This window comes from Glandiceps talaboti, chromosome 9 (assembly GCF_964340395.1).
Source record: "Glandiceps talaboti chromosome 9, keGlaTala1.1, whole genome shotgun sequence".
NCBI lineage: Eukaryota > Metazoa > Hemichordata > Enteropneusta > Spengelidae > Glandiceps > Glandiceps talaboti.
The window spans coordinates 17077754-17102184 of record NC_135557.1 but is presented as its reverse complement, the minus strand read 5'-3'; the positions used below and the strand labels follow the sequence as shown (position 1 = coordinate 17102184).

The 24431-nt window shown below is 34.0% G+C and overlaps 1 protein-coding gene across 1 annotated transcript; it reads right to left on the bottom strand.

Annotated features, from left to right (window-relative positions):
• Positions 1–153: 153 nt before the first annotated feature.
• LOC144440111 (limbic system-associated membrane protein-like) lies at positions 154–23135 on the bottom strand. Its single transcript, XM_078129371.1, has 7 exons — positions 22932–23135; positions 9671–10018; positions 8169–8438; positions 6183–6315; positions 4870–5018; positions 4342–4374; positions 154–3796 (listed from the first exon to the last, which is right to left on the bottom strand). The coding sequence occupies exons 1-7, from the start codon at positions 22972–22974 to the stop codon at positions 3720–3722; spliced, it is 1053 nt and encodes a 350-aa protein (XP_077985497.1). The 5' UTR covers positions 22975–23135; the 3' UTR covers positions 154–3719.
• Positions 23136–24431: the final 1296 nt, after the last annotated feature.

The following is a 24431-nucleotide window of genomic DNA, read 5'->3' as shown; positions in this document are numbered from 1 at the left end:
ATTAAACCCATTGGCAGCTAAATCAAAGAAAAACAACCAGTGTCACTATGAAAATGATCAAATAGCAGTCAAATGGATTTTAATATCAACCCAATTTAGAATCTAAAAAATAAAGATACAAGTATACACAGGATTTTTGGTTAATTTTCTATCTTCTTTAATGTCAACTATCCATACAAGTATGAATTTATACATTCCTTGTTGCCAGGCAACGTCATCTTTCCTTTGGGTGATTCTTATGAACTCTGACCTTCAGATTCTCAGCATACACATTGATAGTCAAGTTAGGGAGTTTATGTATACATTAATATGGACATGAATACGCTTAGACCACTTAACATGACCCACTCTCGATCATGCAGGTGCCCTAGTCATGTGTGAAGATAATGTAGGGTAAAACCGGAATACGGTCATCAGGAACTAGACTACTGGTGCCCATACATTTGGTGATAATATGTGAAGAACTAGTTTATGGTATTATGGTAGAAATGTTTAGTAAGTTTAGTCAAACAACTTTGTCAAACCTACCAATTTTAGGAAAAAAAATATCAAACTAGTGGTCAGAATAGGAGAGGGTGGGTAAGGTTATTTTTGTCACTCAGAGTGGCGTTACAACAGTGGTAATCTAGCCTTCAGTTTACTAAGATAGATGCAAACTAAATCTATTGGTCTTCAATGTGGTAGATTACACAAGTGGGTGATAGCAGTTCCTCTGTTGTGTGATTCTAATCATCCTGTGATTAACCTAGTGTAAACATTGGAAGTCCCAAAACAGCATTATAATTTCATCATGAATAAACTAGTTTTCAAACACCTCCCTACTGAGACTATAATTAGACCAAAAGTCCATTCAATAGCTCATCACTTGTATAAGCATGTTGTGTCAATAATTTTAGTTTGAATTGGTCTTAGTAAACCGAAGGCTCAACTACCAGAGTACTATTTTATCCTTCAGTGTAAAACTTCATAACACCATTCATACACTGTAATTACTGATTTAAAGTACCATTATCTAGGTACACAAAAACGTTTTAAATTGTATCATACGACGTTCAAATGCCCATTATTTTTCTGCAAAACATAGACAAAACTAATATCTCTGATTTGTTGAATTTTTTAAGCATACATACACGTTAAAGAGTAATTTTGTAATTCCCACTATCTTTTCATCCCAAACAGTAATTAATACCCCCTACTACCCCACCCCCACCCTTTGCTGCCACTCAGATGAGGTCTAGATTAGGATAATACTGACAACACCTAATAACTAAACATTCTAAGACTAATAAAAAATAAAGTTCAGATATGCAAAAACGTTTTTTTTTGACAAAATGTTTGAAAAATCTACCAAATGAAAAAAACTGTGATTGAACACGCACTCATCATCCAAATGAAAAACAAAACAAAAGATATCTTTACAGAACTGGATTTTGAAAATATTTCCTGTAAACGAAATGTAAGGACTAGACTGAATTTCTTACATATCCAAAACAATTGTGTTCCTTACACTTACAACTATTTTCAAATTAGCATGACAAGAATGACAGTTGTTACAAAAGCAATCAGGCAATAATGCTATAAACATCTATTCACGTCTCAACCTCATCCTTAAAGAGCGCCCTCACAGGCCACCTTGCATAGTCTTTCTTTTTTTATACATTTTGTACAATTTCATTTGGATGGCAAGCTATCACACTACACTAAAACAAAATCTACACAGAAGTTAGAAAAAATCTCAAATTTATTTTCCCCCGTTAGTAGTAGATGAATACAATAATACATACATGATATAATAGTATTGTTTTTATATAATTTGGTATCATAATTCTGTGCTACCAAGTGTAATAGCAGAGTTAATGTTAGCTGTTATTTTTAAATCTATAATCAGTTCCTTCACCTTTTTTCTACTTTTCAAACAAATAAGGCAACAAAAAATTAACTTTATCACACATCAAAATGCAAAGATAACAAAAGTGGAATTTCATCGTGATATTGACATGTTGGTTTTTTCTGCTATCCAAAGTGATGACTTAAAACGCAGGACATCTACTCAAGTTCACATACCAGAGACACTTTATCTATCTCCGAAATTTGGAGATGGTTTTTTAATCCTTAGATTGCATTGGGGGAATATCCTTTCATCACCAACATATTAAGTAAGCTAACTATATTACATGGTGAACAATATTCAAGTGCTCAAAATGAAGTAATTGTACCAAGCTCACGGCCCCTCCAAAGCATGCTCCGTCTCCTTTTAATAATGGAATACCCCACTACAAACAAGTGTGCTAATTTATGCAAGAGATCTTTGGTTTTGAACTTCTTTATAAAAAATCTAACTTATGTATTCCAAAGTCTAACCCTGGTTGGCTAGAAATTATAGCATCTGAAAGAGATGCTGTGATTGGTTGGTTGGTTGGTTGAGAATTGTCCAATCACATTTCATCTATACTTCAATGCAGTACACAGCTTTCAAAATCAGTTTGAATTCAACATACACTGTTACTATGACAACAGAAAACAACAATACAATACAATGAAACAAATAAATGTGGACATTGATTTATAAACATGATTAAAATCACACCGCTGAAAAAATACATCAAATCATCAAATTTTCTTGTTAAACATCTGCAGTGTGTTTGTTATAATTTGAGGAAGTTAAAATAATTCATTAAAATACAATAAAAGTCAGTTTCTAGGAAATCACCAGATAAATGTGGTGGGAGACATTAGAAACATGACTGGGGAATTCAGGTAGATTTTACCTACTTTACCACCTTAATAAAAACACTGGCAAAATGACTGGGGAATGTAGGTAGATTTTACCTACTTACCACCTCAGTAAAATCACCGGTGGGATACCTTTATAAAAATACTTAAGGAACTCACGTGGGTTTTAGCTTCTCACCACTTTAAGACTAGTGGCGCGGGGTGGGGGTGGTGGTGGTGGGGGTGGTGGTGGTGGGGCTTATAGAATAACATTTTCTATTAACTAAGCAAAACAAATACACTGCATTTATCTACGGATATTTTTGTCATCATACACTCATTCAGACTTTAAAATGTACATCAGAGTATCTTGTATATAAATTCTACAATTAGTCATTCATAAAATTTCCCTTTCAATCAATCAAATTATGGCCCAGTATAAAAAGAAACTGAATAAATACATTTCTTGCTAAAAATGTTATATGTTGACTAGGAATTCAAAAAACTTTACACCCCTATATTTTTCTTATTTACAATGGATTGGTCCACAAAACAATAGGACCCTACCATTTTGTAAGGAAAAGTAGGGGTACAAATGATTGTTCTGACAATCATAAAACAACAGTTCAAAATATTAACAGCTGGCTATTGGTATGGTGAGAAACAGAGAGCAAAAGTGTAAAGAATTAATTAATTTTCATTTTGAAAGTTGTTTATTTCACAAAGTTTAATTTTCACAATGAGTACTTTGGCCTTTACAAGTAATCAAAATGGAGATAGCTGTGCACTTTGAACTCTGCCCTTTGACCTATGTTTAATTTGACCTTTGAACTTGAACATCAAAATGAGTACTTTAGCCTTTGGAATGACCAACCAAAATGGGTATTGATCTTTGTGAACTTTGACCTTGATGAACTTTGACCTTATTTCTATATCTCATCATACCATACTGTGTATCATTTCAGTGGATGAAGACTCCTTCAGCTTTGGGGATGCAATGTGTCTACTTAGAGCTTGAATGCAGCAAACAAAGATGCTACCATGACAACCAGCGATGCTACCACTCCACTTGCTGCACTGAGTTCTGAAGTTACAAGAAAATTAAAAGAAATGAAGTTAGGACTAAAATTTTAACAGTATGCATAGACTTTGAATCCAGAATGTATAACTGGAAATGGTTTTTTCCTCCACCAACCATTTTAACGAAAAAACTATTTTTTTCATTGGCTCCAATTTTCCAATTTCTCTTGGTGGATAGAACAATTTTTAACTACTATATACTTACAGCTACATCACTTCTTAGACTAAAAGATCTAGGCATTCCTTCCGCTTATAGACTGCACTCACTCACATGTGTGGGTAGCAAGGTCACATAAGTGGACAATGACTGGACTGTTCAGACTACCGTACATCACTTCCGTAAATAACTGTACTGATTTGAAATAATGCTATTATTACATAATACTTTAGTAAGTTTTACTGTGAACTAATACTTCCCAAAATTAATGATTCAAGAACAAACTCTGTCTAGTTTTGACTAGACTTTGTTTATTTATATAACTAATTGGTGGTTATTATACATTATAATATCCACCTAGAATGATAATATCATATCTAACTAATACTTACGGGCTGGATCAGGAGTAGCTTCAGCTTTGCCCTCTGTAAAATTTTAAAAATATGATAAAATTAGTCAAAATAGAAAAATAATAGAAAATATATAGAAGACTTTTAATCAAATAGAAAGTTTGAAATTATCCAAAGTAATGGGGGGGGGGGGGTGGCCAGTGCTGGAAACCCCAGGCCCCACTTTATACCCACTTTGACCAAAAACCAAGCAAAATCAAATATAATGCAAAGTGGACCCTGTTTTAGACTCTTCAGCTCAAAAAAAACATACCCCATTTTAGACCAAAGGCTAGAAAACACACCCCAAAGGGCAGCACATATCCTTGTACTCAAATGAGGGGAGTAGCTATCCAACAACTGCTGGTCAAATGAAAACAAAAGGTACACCCAAAAACATTATTGAGGGCGCTGTCATGAAAATGACCAGACAACAAACTTCAGGTCTTTTCTTATGGATAGCGCAGCACATCCTACAATTTTGTACCTGGAGAATTCTCTCTCTCTGTCTGTCTGTCTCGTATGACTTACCATTGAACTGGATTCTCTCGTTGACCACACCTTGTGAGTTTCTGATACGGCATTCATATTCACCGTACTGGTTAGCTTTCACTCTACCAAAGGACACACTTGTTTGCTTAGCAGTTGTTCTGATCTTGATCTGTTCCTTCAGGTTATCACTGAAAATAAAAAAAAACACCAATTAATGAAAATAACTCTAACTGTAGAAAGAAACACATTTGTAGAGAAAATCAAACACAAACCAAATTTAATTATAAAACAAAATATGTATTATAGACAGAAAGCTTGATTACAGAGAAACATGATTATACAATAATATTATATAAATCATTATAGAAAAAAATATTTTTTTAAAAATAACTTGATTACAACAAATTCTATATAAAAATTATGAAAATTATGGTCAACATTACTATCTACTCCTCATGATTATGATATAATAGTATATAATTTATTAATCTCCATGGAAACAGCAAACTGTACAAAATATAGTTTCTGTACAAATCAGTTCCTATATAGCTTAATAATGATAACAATGTTAGACTTTATGTATCACATTTTCCAACGCTGTGCTCAATGGGGGTACCAATGGCCAGGTCTGGTAGGGGTGTGTGGCCAATGCTGTCAACCCCAGACCCCATTTTAGACCAATTTTGACCTAAAACCAATACCCCGTTTAAGACCATTCAACTTTTTAGAAGACCCCATTTTAGACCAATGTTGAACGATGGATGCAATGTTGCGCATGCGCAGTTAATGTAACAATACATTATGGGGCGATATCTAAGACCAGACATTTCAGGGGGTGTGCATGCTATTCTCAACCGGTGAATTAGTAGGGGAAAATTCCCGAATTCGTCGAGAATTTATTAAGTAACTCCTTCCAGGACCCCATATTAGACCAAACAAAATATAATATTGTGAAATGTGGACCCCATTTTAGACTCATTAGCTCTCAACAGACAGTACCCATTTTCTACAGCGAAAAACCCTATCCCAAAGGGTGGCTGGCCACCATCCCCCTGATTTCATGCACCAACCCTCTCTAATTGTGGGACCACCCTTGTTTTTGTCATGATAAATCATACTATTACTAAGTTTGAAACTGTTGAACTGAACATTTTTTTTATACTTTTATGTATTCTCATTTTATTGATTTAAGCCTTTTTTAATGTTTAAAATATTGCTTCATTGTCAAATGTTAAGATCTGAAATATGCAGCTATGCTAATGATATGCAAATTAATATGTAAATGAGGACACTCCTTCATTTTTCAACACTGTGGAGAACCCTGCAATGATTAATAAAATATTCATACTTACAAGACTTCTACGCCATTTTTTCGCCAAAGAATTTCACTGGGTGCTGGAAATCCATCAAACTCGCATGTAAGTGTAGCTTTTCCTCTCAATTCAGACTTGACTGACTTTCTGTACACAAATATTTTTGGTTTGTCTGTGAAAAGATGGGATAAATATATATGTTCTTATATTCCAGCTCATTTCTTTGCATAAGTCATCACAGTTGATTTTAAACAAGTCCTTTTCAGGCAAGGAAGTCATTTACATACCCATATAAGGTCAAATGTATGCAGTGATAACTATAAGTCCTTTTAAGGTAAAGAAGTCATTTACATACCCATATAAGGTCAAATGTATGCTGTGATAACTATAAGTCCTTTTAAGGTAAAGAAGTCATTTACATACCCATATAAGGTAAAATGTATGAAGTGATAACAATAAGTCCTTTTATGGCAAAGAAGTCATTTACATACCCATATAAGGTCAAATGTATGCAGTGATAACAATAAGTCCTTTTAAGGTAAAGAAGTCATTTACATACCCATATAAGGTAAAATGTATGAAGTGATAACAATAAGCCCTTTTTAGGCAAAGAAGTCATTTACATACCCATATAAGGTAAAATGTATGAAGTGATAACAATAAGTCCTTTTATGGCAAAGAAGTCATTTACATACCCATATAAGGTCAAATGTATGCAGTGATAACTATAAGTCCTTTTAAGGTAAAGAAGTCATTTACATACCCACATAAGGTCAAATGTATGCAGTGATAACTATAAGTCCTTTTAAGGTAAAGAAGTCATTTACATACCCATATAAGGTAAAATGTATGCAGTGATAACAATAAGTCCTTTTAAGGCAAAGAAGTCATTTACATACCCATATAAGGTAAAATGTATGAAGTGATAACAATAAGTCCTTTTATGGCAAAGAAGTCATTTACATACCCATATAAGGTCAAATGTATGCAGTGATAACAATGAGTCCTTTTATGGCAAAGAAGTCATTTACATACCCATATAAGGTCAAATAATGTATGAAGTGATAACAATAAGTCCTTATATCATAAAGCATTGCTATTCATTTAGTTTTACAGTGCAGTTGGTAGAAACTGGTCTCTGCTGAAAATTTAGCTAATGGCTTCAATTGTTAACGTTCCAGCTGATAATCCAACTGGAAATCCTGTGTGTGGCACCTCTAGAATTGTTTCTTTTGCATGTATGAAGTTGTCCGAGTGTGTACGTGTGTGTGTGTGTGTGTGTGCGTGTGTGTGTGTGTGTGTGTGTGTGTGTATGTGTGTGTGTGTGTGTGTGTGTGTGTGTGTGTGTGTGTCTGTGTGCGTGCGTGTGTGCACGTGTGTAAAAAAACATTGTGTGTCATGAGTGAAAATATTTTAAAATGTTGAGGAAATAGCCCTTTCCAAATTTTGCCATGGTGGCAGTCTACTTCCTGTTTATGTGTACCTTGGGGGTATACATAGTATATGTTACTTGGTTAATCATAGCACACTGCTGCTTTCCTTGATGTCTGAACAATATAAAAAAACATCCCTGATTTACACTTCTACAGAATACAGCTCTTACGAAAAGTACTTTGAGGTGATGATACCCCCAATTTGACCGAGGGCGCTGTATTCTCAATTTCCTGTTTGCAGCCCCTATTACGTAATTAATATTCTAACAATACCAGAAGACAATTCTAATGTCACAGAAAACACTCCACAACACTGACGTATTACTAGAAAAATTGAATCGAGGTTAAGAATGTTCACCTGAGTATTAATGAAATGGATGAGGATTTTGCACATTTTTTAGCTTTCTGCAATGTAATGAGTTACAAACACATACCTGGTCTATGTTGTTTCACATTGATTTTTCAAGGAGGATTCAACCATGTTAAAATTGTTTTATGAATTAAAATTCCAAAATAAATACCAGATCCTGATCCATATGACTACTTTAAGACTGTCAACTCTAACAATGTTCTAGCAGTAAAAACAACTTACAATTCATGGTAATAACCACGCTTTCCCTTGCCACACCCAGTGTGTTACTTGCTGAGCACTGGTACGTTCCACGGTCTTCACTGGTCATATTGACTAATTCTAATTCATCCCCATGGTATAGTACATCACCGTTTGGCAGGACTCTACCTGGTCTTGACCACACAATGCTTGGATCTGGACTTCCTCTACCCTTACATCTCAGTGTGTGGGTAGAGTTTTTTTCAGCAAAGAGTGTTGGTCCTGGGAACACTACAGTGATGACTGGTGGCGCTGTAGGGATACACATATAATTAGTCCACTTTTCACCATTTTAATACAAGTATAATCATGTTATAATATTACTCACAGACTGATAATAAGAATAATATAATGTTCCCCCTTTCAGAATCGCCGTACGAAAGTTGCATGTTTGCTACATGCATGCGCAACTTTGCAACAAGCTTGCAGACAAGCTTGTAGGGGCTAGTTGAAGATTGCACCAAGCTTGCGTATGATTGTAACCCCAGTAGTGAAGTTTTTTAATCTCTTGGCTACAAGCTTGTAACATGTAAGTACCCTGCAAGCTCGCAAGACTTCGAGGCAAAGAAATTTGAGACTCTGAGTCAAATTAACTCCATCTGCAGAACTATCATTCATTCATGGAATTTTCCAGAAATGTGAGATAATCGCAAGCTAGTTGAATTGAATGACCAAGCATAACGTCAAATGTTGTGTACAGTGTAACTTAAGGTAATATTAGGTCAGACACATGGTAATCAATTATTTACACGTAAATGATACCTTGCGTGCTGAATGTTTCTTTTATTTGTTTTTATTCATGATCTCAACCTATTATCCCACATAAATTAAAATTGACCAGGAAGATTTATTGTAACTATATTGTGCTAATAAACTGTTATGTTACGCACTGTAGTCTGTGATGATCATATTGAGATGCAATCCTTAAGACACATTCTCATTGGTTTAGTGCCGAGGCCATTAATGTGAAAGATTTGAATTCAAGGGAAATGCCACTCCAGGTAATAAAAGCATTTTCATAAACTTTGGGTTCGGTAGACTCACATCATGATCACTTATTTCAGAAAAACATCAAAATGAAGTTGTCCCTATTTGGGGATCTTTGCAATTGTAGCTATAGCTACATTGCATCATGGGAGTCAGCTGAAATGATTTTTGCAATATGGTTCAGCAATGAATATTCCAGACCCCTAATGGATATATTACCATCAGTGAAAATATCCACAACCCAAATTTCCTGAAAATGCCTTTATTTCCTGTTGTCGCATTCCCCTTTACATACGGAACAACAAAATGAAAAAAAAATGGTAACAATTTTGACAAAGGAAAGAGAGGTAATATGCAAATTTAGCTGTGCTTCTAACGTAAGATTGTACCTACATGTACACTAACTTTACTTGAAAATTGGACCGTCAATTAATACAGATTATTGATACATTTATATTTCAGAAATAGTCCATGTGCTAAAAGGACAATATACTTACATCTAACCGTCAACCAAATTGCCTCCTTCGCAGGATGACCACCCTGAATCTGACAAATCCACTTAGACTGGTCCAGCATGATAGCATCTGTAATCTTGAGTGTATACTCATTTTCTTTGTTGGTGTCCAGTGTATATCTTTCACTAATGCCTGGTTCTAGTGGATCATCTCCTTTGTTGATGATTTCATCCCTGAAACTGATCAGCTGGTTGTCTTCTACACGGGTCCATGAAATCAAGTCATTCTTGTGATTTATATTGTTGGTTTTACATATCAGTTCAACGTTAGCATTCTGGACTACTGATATGTTATGTCTAAAGGGTGTAATTCCAGCATCTTGAGCAAAGGCTGTAAAAACATGGGGGGAAAAATGAAAATTACTAAATATGTTTTCACCAAATTTCATGAAAACCAACTCTTTTAAAATGTTGCACATCTCAAACTTCTAACATCCTAATTTACATTCAAAATTGCAACGTCAAAAAACAAAAAAACAGCCACTATTCAAATATCCTCATTAATATTCAAATTCAGATTCCTCATTAATATTCAAATTCTATTCAGAATGGCTACTAATCAAATTATCTCATTAATATTCGAAATAGCCACTAATCAAAACATTCTCATTAATATTCAAAATGGCCAATATTCAAAATAGCCACTAATCAAATTATCTCATTAATATTCAAAATGGCCAATATTCGAAATAGCCACTAATCAAAACATTCTCATTAATATTCAAAATGGCCAATATTCAAAATAGCCACTAATCAAATTATCTCATTAATATTCAAAATGGCCACTATTCAAAATGGCCACTAATCAAAATATTCTCATTAATATTCAAAATATTCAAAACTCTCATTAATATTCAAAATGGCTCCTACATGTACATGAAATAACCACAAGTGACATATATCACAATTGATCAAAACAGTCGCATTAATATTAATAAGTCAGGTACAAAAAATCATTGATATTCAAAAGATTCCTTAATATTCAAAAATGGCACCTGAATAATTCGCAGTATATCCAATAGCTTTTTACCTCATCCTAGAGGGCTAAAATACAACAAAAATTTTGACTTATTCTCATACGTGCCTCAGCATATGAAATGCAATTGGAATGGAAGTTACATGTATGGTGTCGACCAAGAAATCAAATGTTTGTTATTTTTATGATGCACCTAGGCAATAATATTCTATTTACAAGGTAGTGAGAATTCACATGGTCTTCATATTCAAATTCACAAGTCAAAAATAACAATACCAATTATCATAAATCTCTCCATAATCAGACTCTAATAGGCAATCATTGACTTAAGTACCATCAACATTTCTGTCTATATAATAGACTAGACAAATACTGTGATTACAATGGTTTGCCAGACCCCTTTAATCTATCAAGAATCATTATATAATCACTGTCACAGTACAGTGTCAACAAAAATAACTAACATCTGTCATTCTTTGGTTCTAAATTTTATATTTGAATACATTCCCCGCTTCACATGCAGTTTCATCGTTATGTTTCCCTAATAGTTTGCACAGCTGCTACGTAGCGGCTCAATGACTAGTACGCATGTGCGTCGTATATACTATGCGAAAAAAATTGGTGGTTCTCCCAGGGATGCATTGCGATGCGCAGTGACTACGCATGCGCCTTCCATATACTATGTGCATTTTCAATACACTACCGTATCGTCATATAGCATAGGCGACATAACATCACCATGCATCAGTAGGCCTGTTGGCATGATTATCGTAACATTGTAATGAGTATCGAGACATCACTGTACCTCAAGGAGAAATTGTTACACTATTTAGAAGTTTGACGCACTGTGGTACGGGATACGGACCACTGATGACATAGCGCAGTTTAATTTCCAACGTACGTTGGTGGAGGGTCTATGATAAGTTGGCTGATTGAAAATGAACAATATTAATCTAATGGTTATGATGGTTTTTGAAACCAACAACTGCATAGAGTGTTGACTTTCTTTATTTCACATATCAGAGAATTAGATGTCATTCAATAAAATAAATTTTGATGGTTAATACCCCTGGAAAATGACCCAAATCAAGTGTATCAACCCTGGCCCAGGCAGCCGGTCACAAATGAATCTACCCTGTGCGAGCTTATGGGCTTTGCCTAGTTATGATATTATTCTATCAATGAGCGTTTGTACATATATATCTTGGTGAATTTATTGCATTCAGCTCACTCACATATTTTATTACATTATATACATTGATTCCATAATAGTGATACATTTGATTAGTAATACACAATGACTAAATTAAATGACATATTATTGATATATTTTCACATTTCCATTGTCATTATATCCAATTATAATATCAGCTTTAGCAAAGATATTTAAATAAATAGAAACATAAAAAATTAAATGTATAATATCATATGTAATGTTCTAAATAAAAAGGACACTATCAATAGATTGAAACTTTTTTGTTGTGTTGATTTGAATTTCTGGTTGCTGTACAAGTGCGAGTGTGTGTGTGTGTGTGTGTAGTATGTATGTATGTATGTATGTATGTATGTATGTATGTATGTAGTATGTATGTATGTATGTAGTATGTATGTATGTAGTACGTATGTATGTATGTAGTACGTATGTATGTATGTATATATGTATGTGTATGTATGTATGTATGTATGTATGTATGTATGTATGTATGTATGTATGTATGTATATATGTATCATATGTATGTATGTATGTATGTATGTATGTATGTATGTATGTATGTATGGATGGATGGATGTATGTATGTATGGATGTATGCATACATGCTAGTATATGTATAGTATGTATATGTGTGTTAATTGTACATGTACATGTATGTTTAGTTATCTTAAAATTCTGTTCAATTTGTATATCACAGATACAATGAAATACATTTTTTTTCAAATAATATAAATTGGTAACAATTCTGTATAAAAATATAATGACACATTCCTTTTACTGAATTGCAGTTTTAAAAAACAAGCAGAATGTCTAATTTGATTGGTAATATCCATATCAAATGATTCAAATTAATACAAAATTCCAGATAATGGGCATCATCTGAATACTAGATCTGACCTGTATTCTAAAAATAGTATTTATAATACCATATAACAATGGGTGTGTCTTATATACATGTAGACTTCAATTTATGACACATACAACATAAACCCCCACAATATGATTATATAAGTCAATTGAATGTTATTATGTGTATCATATCAATATCTCTTACCATTGTAATGGGCTAATTTTACAAGCTTGTATAAATAAGGACATTACCAGCATAATAGGCTATATGATACATAAATATATGTATGTATGTATGTATGTATGTATGTATGTATTTTGTGTATGTATGTATGTATGTATGTATGTATATTTGTCCGTTTGTATGTATGTATGTATGTATATTTGTCTGTATGTATGTATGTATGTATGTATGTATGTATGTATGTATGTATGTATGTATGTATGTATGTATATTTGTCCGTTTGTATGTATGTATGTATGTATATTTGTATGTATGTATGTATGTATGTATGTATGTATGTATGTATGTATGTATGTATGTATGTATGTATGTATATTTGTCCGTTTGTATGTATGTATGTATGTATATTTGTATGTATGTATGTATGTATGTAACAGTGGTTTAATTTGGTTATAAAATAAATCTAAATCATTAATTATGACAATAGTTAATTTTCACTGGATTACTGTGGTGCTTTTAATTTAATATTGATGATAAAGTTCTTAAGAACATCTTTTTATTCAAGTTCAAAATTTTACTGATATTAAGAAAACATTTTTAATTAGTTCATTAGCCATAAACTGGAGAAGAAGTGGGTTACTAAGGAATACTGTGATATGATAAACAGGTGACTCAGTGGGCTGTTCTAATCCTAGTCACTGGATAAAACAAAGGAGTCGTGGACTTGTACAGAGAATAGACAATGGGATGAGTAACGCCATTGTCTAGGATCCCTACTGACTTGCTTCATTACTTTACAATTAGTCATTAACTTCCTGATTCATTAGTTGTCACTACATTTTACCATATTTTACCAAAGATATTATGGAGGGGACGGAAATACAGTCCTATAATTAGTTTTTCTTCAAAATTTAGAACCACGAAATATTGATGCAAATACATCTGTTGTATGAAAACTTGTGCAAGTGCTAATATCAAATTCATGCCCCAAATATCATGATGTACATGGCAACATTTTTATATGATGGGACACTTACTTGTCTGTGGATAGGAGTGTAACCCCTCATCTTGAGCTTAGGTGCATGTATAAAGGCCATAGGTATGCAAGTATTGAGGTATTCTCATGTGAATGGTAGATCGTGATTTTAAATATTATGTAATGTACCTGACCTGACTATAGCAACAGTGGAACAAGCAAAGAAAATGCCTGGTATGATCATACATGATCTAAGCCCATATAATATTATTTCTAATAATAATAATTATCATTATTATTATTAATAATGTTGGTTTCTATACTGTGCTTTCCCACTCTGTGTCAAAACCCTTTACAATTAGCATGGATCTATAGTGGCACAACAGCCTTTTATACTTCCTCAACTCCCCGGGGAGCATACAATCCATTGCAGCCTCTATAAACACATAGGATTAAAGCAGTCGCATTGCAATCCCTATCCTACCAGATCCTTAATTACATGTATACAGCTGAGTTGACTGAGGCACAATCATGGTTCAAATCTTGCCAAAGGACTTAGCCATTCAGAAACAAATGACAGCAGCAGGACTGAAACCTGCAACCTGCAGATCAAAGCCAACCACTATAACTAATTCACCCATCATCACTCCATAACTTGTCTTTCTTATATACTTTTAATATTAACCTATTTCACCGTAGATTTCTTTAATATCTTTATTGCACTTACGTATCAAGTAGAATTGTCAATTTTCTATACAAAGCTATATCCTATCTTACATACATCTTACATGAATCTCTATGTTCTAGTGTATGGTCAAATAGTTCCAATCGGAACTTCAAATGATTTATTATTTTAATGACCACTTCACTCCAGGTATGTCATATGGGGGAATTGATAGTTGTAAAGTTTAAAGTGAAAGTGTTCTATAACAATAAATTTTAAAAAGAAAGACTTTGACTTGGGATACACTATACATGTGTGGGCATACAACTCACATTACCTTATTTAAAAGACATTCAACAATGTATGATTAATCGTATTGTTTACTCAGCCCACTGTCTCCATTATTACATTCCTAATAGATATGGAACAAAGGTAATATGCAAATTTACATACCAACTCATTGTTATGTTAATGAGATATAATGCATTGGCACACTGTACACAGCAATGCAAACACTTACTAGTGTCTCAGACCAGAATGCATGCAGCAGGGTGATGAACTAAACAAATACAAAATACTGTTGAAGCTAGCTAGGTCACACAATTTGAATAATTTTCACTTCCTCTGTCTTGCTATATATTTAAGTATTGCCACCATTAGAAATTTTGCAATTTTAATTACAATCTTCAACTAGTTTTCAAAAGGAGATATTTGGCAATCCTTGAACTTGATAATAGCCCTAGTACTGGTACTGTAATATCCCTAGTACTAGTACTATAATATCCCTAGTACTAGTGCTATAAAATATCGAAATGTTTTACCGGACAGGATAACAACATTTTCTGGTACCGTTATAAACCAAGAGGCATCATAGTTGTCTGTTTATTACTTGGTAATTTTTGCTGTGTTTTCTATCTTTAATACTTGAGTTGAGGGATTCTATTTACTGAAGCATTGTGAGGGGCACAAGCTCATATGAATTTACATATAAATAGCATGACAATTTGCATATTAGTTTGAGTAGTGATCGGCATATAATTATAATATGCATGTCTTCAACACTGGAACAAACTCTGACATGTTTATTTTAACACATACACACATGTACATTGGGGATTAGCCATTTCTCTTCATATGAAAGTATTATTATGATTTTGTCATTCAAAATTTACTAAAGCTCAAAGATGGTAGAACACTTGAAGCATAGTAGAAACCAAGGATGGTGTTTGCACTGTGCTTTCTCTACAGTGTGGAGAACACTGGTTGGCTCTAATTGATTAGACATAATGCAATATATGTCAAATTGGTAATAATTTGATATAATAACTTAATGTGACAGAAATTACATTCTGCAGTCAATTAAACTCTCCCATTTATTAAATTTTCAGTTATAGCAACTTTTCTCTTAATATTTAGGACTGAGGCGATAACGTAATTCCTAATTGTGTAGAGATTCTGAGAAATGGCTTGTTATCAGGAATCCAATAAAAAGAAGATACAGAGGAGGAAAAGGAGAAAATGTAGAGAAACATGAAAAAGATAAAAAAAAAATTTACTTTTTTTTTTTCAAATTGCTCACCCGAGCAATAGTTGCCATGAAAAAGTAATGAGAAACATAAAAAAATAGGGTCAAGGTCAGTCACCCTAATGCATTAATATTTATTTTATTTTTTATTCATTAACACATTTATATTTATTGTATTTACCACTGCAGAGTCTGACAACCTAAATCCCATTGCATTTATAATATTCCATGGAAGTATACACCAGAAAAGTATATTTTTTGACAATTAAACTTCTTCAAATGTACTTGTAGTTCCTCTTTTCTGATTCACAGGTTGCAAGGTCAAAATGATTCTCTACATTTAGTGTATTTTCTGTCTGAGTATTATACAATACATTGTATTGCTATAAAAATGGGGTTTCTAGTAAGGTCAACTTCACTCAGTCTAGATTATAGATTTGTTGTATTTTACAACCTTCTGTTATCAGATATCACACTTGGTGTTGATTGTTTGAATTGGACTTTCCAAAGAGTGTAATTGATTATATACAGGGATCTTATCAATTGAGTTTATCTTGAAAATAACAGTTGTGTCTATTCCTTTTGCGCTGGTCATTTGAATTTCATTATAAGTCTAATGTGAGTTTCTGAAAATTCCTATACTGAAAGTGTAACTACTAATAATTGTAACTTGAATGGTCATGTTAAAACCTGGAAATGGACATCTTTCATACCATAGTTGGCATCATTATTTTATTTATTCAACATAACATTATAATATGTCTTGATATCATTGAGATATATAAATTAAGTAAGAAACTATTTTAAAGTAAGTAGCTTTTGTTACACGACTCTAAATTTGTACCTTCAGTTGGTAGAGATTGTTTAGTAAAACATTAATAATAACCACTACTTTTGAAATGAATAAATTCAAATAAATTATAGTAAATTAATTAACACTACGGTGAATTTTCAACATTTGACAAAAAGTGAGGTTTGTCATCTTTATGATTGCTTTCAGCTACATACAATATACCGATGCATTTACAAGTTCAACTTAGACATCATTACCTGTCCTGACAAAAGCTATTTGTATGTAAAATATATTAAAGCATCAGACAAACAATAAAGAGGAAATGAAAGTAATTAGATAGAGTCATAATGGTACCAAATGTTCACCAGCTGACATTAACCATTAAACTTGACTCTCATAACACTACACATTTTGTAAACCCTGGACTAAACTCTCTAGTGTATAAGCTTACACTTAACACTATTTCACTTTTCAAATTCTTAGAACAACTGAAATTCTTTCCCTTATTAAATTTCGGTTTTGCAGAATTTAGCGCGAAAGACTAAGTTCGAATTTCAAAAATGTACTGGATGAGTGAGTGACTGTAACATGGTACACGAGATCATTAATCACCAGTATGGCAGTTGAGGTATTTGAAAGCATGTTTGTGTCAGTACAGGGGGTGTCACAGTCAATAAGCCTACCTACATGTACCTACAAAACATCTGCATGCAAGGAATACCTTCATTTTCTGCTTTTTGTGTTTCTGCTTAGGTCTAAAATTCATCAAAGCCTAGCCTGTATACAACATTAAATTTCAATAATGATAAATAAATTGTTAAATTCTATAAAAATGATTTAATACCAGTACATTGAGAGTTTACCATCACTGCAACTTGAGACCACAGACTTTCTACAATCATTTTACATTGCATTAACGAAAGAATATCATGCTCCTGCTTATGAGAATTATTATGTCTATGTAAGATTATGATGCCAATTTTATGATATTTAACTTTTACTGGTAAATTTGGAAATGACATTTCATTAAGATTATTGTAATCTAACATACTGTCATGCTCAAAGGTATCCAGTGTAACTCATAAGTAATTAATGTTCATCATTGCATACAGATTTTTGTATGGAGAGTTACTGACTTAAAAACCTTTCATCATTAAAAATATCATCCGGTATGCAGACATATCATCGTATGGATAAACTTTTAAGATCTTTCGAAACGCATCATTTAATACACTTTTGCAATAAACAAAATCACAAATCATTGGTTGCTTGAGTGACCACGGTCAGCAAAGGGTAGCACAAATACCTACTCTGAGTCTTTTCGAACAAACAAGTCACTATACCAAGGCCAGCCAGCTCTGTTCAACGAACAAAGAAAACAGAAAAACCCAGTGAAGTGAATCGGTGACACTCTGGGTCAAGGTTTGCAAGCTATTATAATATCCTAAACTATTTATCAAACTGTGTCTAAATTGGAATAAACAACAAAAGAATGCTATTTCATATCAGATAATAAACATATGACCATGACAGCTGATGGAAATAAAAGTCATCCATCATCCATTTGCATCAAGGGGTGAAAGTCATCATCACATATGCAGTGTTTTTGCTAAGGTTTGGGAACCCCGGTAACAGAAAGGGGGAAAGAGGTAAAACTGGTAGTGCTTCCCATGCAATGTATCATAGCTTAGGTGGGGAACCGCGGTAAAATGATGTGGGAACCCCGGTAGATTTTACCTACTTACCGCCCTTAAATAAAACACTGCATATGGTAAACCGTAGACCTAATACCGTATAGGATCTATGGGTAAACTTGAACCTAGGTCAATGCAAGGCTCTTTGAGGTCAATTTCTAAAAATATTTTTGCAATTATTCAATTCAAACAGATGCTGTTTCAATTTTTTTTGTTTTTTATGTAGAGAAATAGTTGCTGTATTGATAAAACATCAAAATTAAAAAATTTTCATTGAAGTGGTCGCTTGCAGTGTCTCTTTAACTTTGAACTTAAAATAAATGATAAATTCATCAAGTCCATATTGAAAGATTTACTTGTGCCCTACACAGTACAGTTGGACTGACATTTGTTTTATAAAGAAACTGAAGATCTCACATGATATACTACATCCAGTAGTGTTTTTGTCTGTATGTAAATACCCCGGTAGAGATGAATCAGGTATCGAATCAAACTACTTGCTTGTCAAAAAAATGTAAATTTATGTTGACAGAGTTTGAATCACCAAAACAGATTTGAAATTACAATATCACAGCAAATAGACCTACAGTTTCCATGGACACAGTAATGCTCAGTTCTCAAGTGGTGTTTAATATTTAGCTGTTCCATAAAAATAATCTGTGAGTAAATTGATCCATTTAATTTTGATTGGAAAGGTTGCCCTTACTTAGACAACCAATCTATCATTCATAAACTTTTCTCTTTTTCATTTTAACTCATATGAAATATTTTATGTTCTAACTGTGTTTGTTTGGAACTGTTTTAAATATTTATGTTAATTTTGGGAATTGAAGGTTTATCATATCTTCATAAAACTTCCACTTCCTTATTTAACTAGTCTACAAAACCCCTGCCATTATTTCCCAATGGCTAAAATCCCTTGGGAAGATTTGAACTACAATGGTGCTCCATTCATCCCAGCTGTATAATTGGGGACCTGGTAGGATAGATGTTACAATGTGAATGCTTTAATCCTATGTACTTTCAAAGGCTGCAATGGATTGTACAATGTAGTTTCCTCAGGAAGTTGAGAAAGCTTGCGTCATTATTGGTCTGTGCCCAAAGTAATAACTGTAAAGAAGCTTGAGTTCATGTATGGTGTAGAAAAGTACAGATTTCACTTCTACTAAGTTCTAGTGCCTGTCCTCTAAACCTGGCCTTTTACTCTGAAAGATGTTGTATGTAATATACCCAACAGCAAGTGGTTATAATCACTGGCTCTGCTGTGTTTGAAATATGAGCCAAAACGTTCAAAATTGTCATTAATTTTGCAAATTTCCCTGATTTTCTATAATTTACTGATGACGGTATAATTATGTTATTCTCTAAAACAATGTCTTCATTTAGCCAGAAAATACTTGTGACTGTGAGTCTAGCGATTCACCATGACAAAGGCCCCTTAGGTCACTCATATTTACCTTGGTTGAATGAAGATATAATATTGGGGGAAAACATCTAATTATTGTACCACATCATATGTGATTCTAAGGCCTACTTGTGATGTAATAGCAGTGTTTATAATTGACGGCTGGAGTCATGTAATATAAGCAAAATACAGTTGATGAAAACAGGAACTTTTTATCAGTCTGATATCTGAAGCAACTTGTGGTATATTTGAACAGACTGTGATTTGACAATACAATACCTTGAACTTGATTTTATGTGAATGGGGAAGGGTGTATGGAGAATACAATGTATGTAATGTAACATGTCCCCGTCCCCTCCCATGAAGACCTACTCACCTGATACTGCACATGGTATTTTAGAAATTCAGTGCACGAGTTGCAATACATGATGTTAATGCAACGTTTTTATAAATTACAAAACCCTGAATTTGATATTTACGTTTAAAGTTGGGGAGTATACGAAACCAACTCCATTTCAGTGAACAAATACCATCAATTCTTGCTAATTTATCCACAACACCATGCAGCAAATTTCACGAATGCCATGAGTGGAAAAAATGGTAAAAAGTTATAGCAATGGGCTGAAGATTTGACATGATAAGACTGCTAGTTGTTGTAGTACTTGTACCTGGGAAAGTTTGACAAGTTGCTGAGGCTGCATGTCACAATCATCAAACAAGCTATTGTGATACAATACTATAGTACACACCATCATCAAGCAATCTATTGTAGTGGTACAGTTTTCCCTACTTGGAAAATGTCTGCCAGGGTGTGACCCGGGGTGTGTGACATTAACTCTAACAAAACAGAATATGAACATACATTCTCTCCCAGCCACTACATTGACACAAACAGTATACTCACAATTGAATTGCTTGAAGTTGTACATTTAGTGTTTTGGTAAGGGTGGTAAGTACAGTTGTTGGTAAAATCATTGTAGGTAAAATTTACCCGAATTCCATAGTGATTTTCCAGGGGTTCTCCTCCTTGAAAATACTATGGTTTTGCAAGATTACTTCTTTCTAGATCTGTTACTGTAACTATGGATCTCACTAATACACCCCATGTTTACAGTTACCAGAGTTCCCAGGCTTTAGTAAAAACACTAACTTGGCAAGAAACTGCAATTCAACTATGTTCAACAGGTGACTTTTTTGTTTGTCATATAAACACTTTAATTTCAAATGCCTCAAAACATTTTATGCATCCCTTAAAACGAGTCCAATATATGGTATTGACTTTAACTGCACCCGCAGACTGAGAATTTGAATTTTGGTGTACATTTGGTGAACTCATAATGTACTACATTGAATATTCATTAAAAAGCCATGCTATGCATGAGTGAACAGCTAGTGGCCTCATGGATCAATTTATCTTCCATTGAAGTACATGCCAGTATTTGGTGGCCAGCCTTGAACAAAAAATGGCCTGATCCCCTGAGTGATGTGATTTACCTTGGTGTACCCTGGGTTGATACCAAAGTGCATGTTTAAATTATATTAATTGTAGGCTGGAAAATCAGCTGTAAACTAACATACACTGGTTATCCAAACCGACAACTCCCTGAAAAACACACCTCTGGAATGTTGTATCTCATCAGCATAACAAAATTCACTGTTCAATAGCAAATGAAACGTCCAAACAACTTTTACCCAGTTGTCAGAGCTAGGTGTCTTTTGTTCCATACAATACAGTGGGGCACTCAGAATGTCGGCATGTAGCATTATATAAAGAGGGGTCACTGCGTCCATTAGAACATTTCTGGTGGGTGTTCTACAACTTCTAAAGAACAGGTCTTGGTATTAACTCACCCTACAGTGGTTAAATTTGGTTCATCATATCAAAACTGTCGGACTGTTCATTTTGAATATTTGAAAAAAAAATAAACTAGCTTCATGTATTGAAGACAAGCAACCACGGTCCCTCTCGTAGCTAAATAGCACACCCTTTGTAAGTGACACCAAAACTTAGTGGGTGCGAGAGACAAATGAAATGTTTTATGTATGACTTTAAGAATACAAAAACAACCACTCTCGACCCCATAGTTCATGCAAAATAGAGGCCTAACTATTTCAGAATCTGTCGGTCGTCACTTAACGTGCGGTGACACAGCCATACAGTGCTAAACGTGTTTTTTCCAACGAAAGTGAAGTATTTGAAATACAAAATCTATTAAAATTCACACTACCAAAAAATTGGAAATATTTAGCGTCCTTTTATCAACTTTGAAAGCTATCTTTATTACCAGGCGCCGATGACAAAACTACACGCACACGCCCAAATTAGAATTGTTGCGACACAAATTGCAACTATGTGTAACCATTTTACATCGGGACCTACGACTGTTTGACACAAATAAAACGGTTAGCTTTCTGTAACGATTGGCGTACTCTCTAATTAAAACGTTTCTATTAGGCCATAAATGAACATTTCCTCTTTCAGGGTGAAATCGTTAGCGTACAAACGCTTTTCAATTTCTCCAAAGGGCGACACTAAAATTGCTATTACAGATATCGCATGCTATTTTCAAAACTGAATAGCTAACTGTGTCGAAAAGCAAACTTCAAGTTAACTAATCAAATCAAAATGGTAGCAGTTAAAAAAAATTCTAAAAATGTTCTTCTCTCTCCAAAGTTCACCTACAATGGGGTCAACTGAACTGAATAACAAATGAATCCATTTTCATTTTGAACTCCGAGTCGGTTGAACAGCTGACTGGCTACGTTTTCGCCACATTCGTAGTCAAAAAAATCTCAGACACCTACAAAAATAGTTACCATTAGACGCTAAATCTTGAAATATTTGCGTTATTCCTTGTAATTTTAGATAAAAAGTAACAAAAATGTTACGCATTAACACACACGGCAAACAAACAACTGCAACGGTTCTGAACCACTTTCACTTATTAAAAACCAGTCACCTACCTGAAACTGCAAACACCGCTAGTACTAAAATTACTCTCTCCATGTCGATCGTATTTGTCTTTTATCAATTCTAGATATTAGAATTCCTCCTTCGACAGTTTACTTTTTTCGTCCGGTGATGTTTAAGTTAAAAATCAGGGTGTTTTTTCGGAGATGTGTCGCCGTCACTTACAAATTTTGCGCCATCCAGTGCTACAGCGCATTCAAAGGTGATAGTAAGTCACGTGACCAATGGCCTTCGCGTCCCCAGTTGCATTTTGGGATACACTCACCTGGGAGTGAAGCACAGCGCAACAGCAGAAAAAATTGAAATATACCAATTTAATAATTATTTCTTTATTTTCATGAGTTTCACCTGCATTAGGTGCCATCGTTAAGCTTATATATGTAATAGTTTGAGCTCAACGAGAGCTCCATGCCACATGTTTTCAAAACACATGACAACAACTGAAATTTAGGAGACACACCCCCGGGTACCAACCACCTGTTTGTACTAGGTCTAGTTATTTCTCGTTATTTGTTCTTCTTTCACGTTGTTTGATATGCCAGACAGCGACAAGTACCAAGTTGTACGTCACTCATTGTTTCAGTATTCCATTTGCTAAACGAAACAGAAATTTGCCTAGTTTAATCAGACTGCGTAAGACCAGTAGCAGTGTTGTTGATGCGAAAGCATATCTCGGGACTCGACAGGCCTGCATGAATGAAAAGGGGTCAATTCAATTAAGTCCCACCTACTCAATGCATAGAATTTGTCAGAAAGAGTTGGCGGTTGTTACGTGTTGTGTTGGATGTCGGAACGCTGACTGTTGGACGTGGGTCAAAAGATACGAAACCACAGCCTTTGTGTCGTTGAAAATAAACTATGTAGGGGTCGCTGGAATCAAATAAATTTGGCTTATCGGTGATCATATCGAAACGGGAATAACAAGATATACGTAACGGAAATACAAAAATGTACCCACTTGTTTTTATTTATTTTGTCCAGAATAATTGCCAAAACCAAAACAGTATTGCAAGCTGTGTGGTTGAGTCAAGTCAACTCCACGTTTTCCCATTAGAAAGTAACTTCGACAGGAAATTTGACATTAATTTTCGAAAAAAGACATACGAAAAGACAATTTGAAACTCGTTATTGGTACAAAAGAAAAATCGTGTATGTTCTTTATAACATACATATAAATAGTTGACGTCTAATGTATGCCTGCCTGTCTGTCTGTCTATCTATCTATCTATCTATCTATCTATCTATCTATCTATCTATCTATCTATCTATCTATCTATCTATCTATCTATCTATCTATCTATCTATCTATCTATCTATCTATCTATCTATATATCTATCTATCTGTATATCTACCTATCTGTCTATCTATCTATCTCTAGTACCTACCTACCTACCTACCTACCTACCTACCTACCCATCTATCTCCCTGCCTGCCTACCTTCGTACCTACCTACCTACCTATCCACCTACCTACCTACCTATTTCCCTGCCTG

Bases quoted from the DNA above. Each gene is read 5' to 3' on its own strand.
- LOC144440111 (XM_078129371.1), bottom strand. From the start codon at position 22,974: ATGGAGAGAGTAATTTTAGTACTAGCGGTGTTTGCAGTTTCAG. The intron at 5,019-6,182 runs GTAAGTATGAAT...TTTTATTTTCAG, and splicing joins AAAAATGGCGTAGAAGTCTT to TGATAACCTGAAGGAACAGA. The intron at 3,797-4,341 runs GTAAGTATTAGT...TTGTAACTTCAG, and splicing joins AGCTACTCCTGATCCAGCCC to AACTCAGTGCAGCAAGTGGA.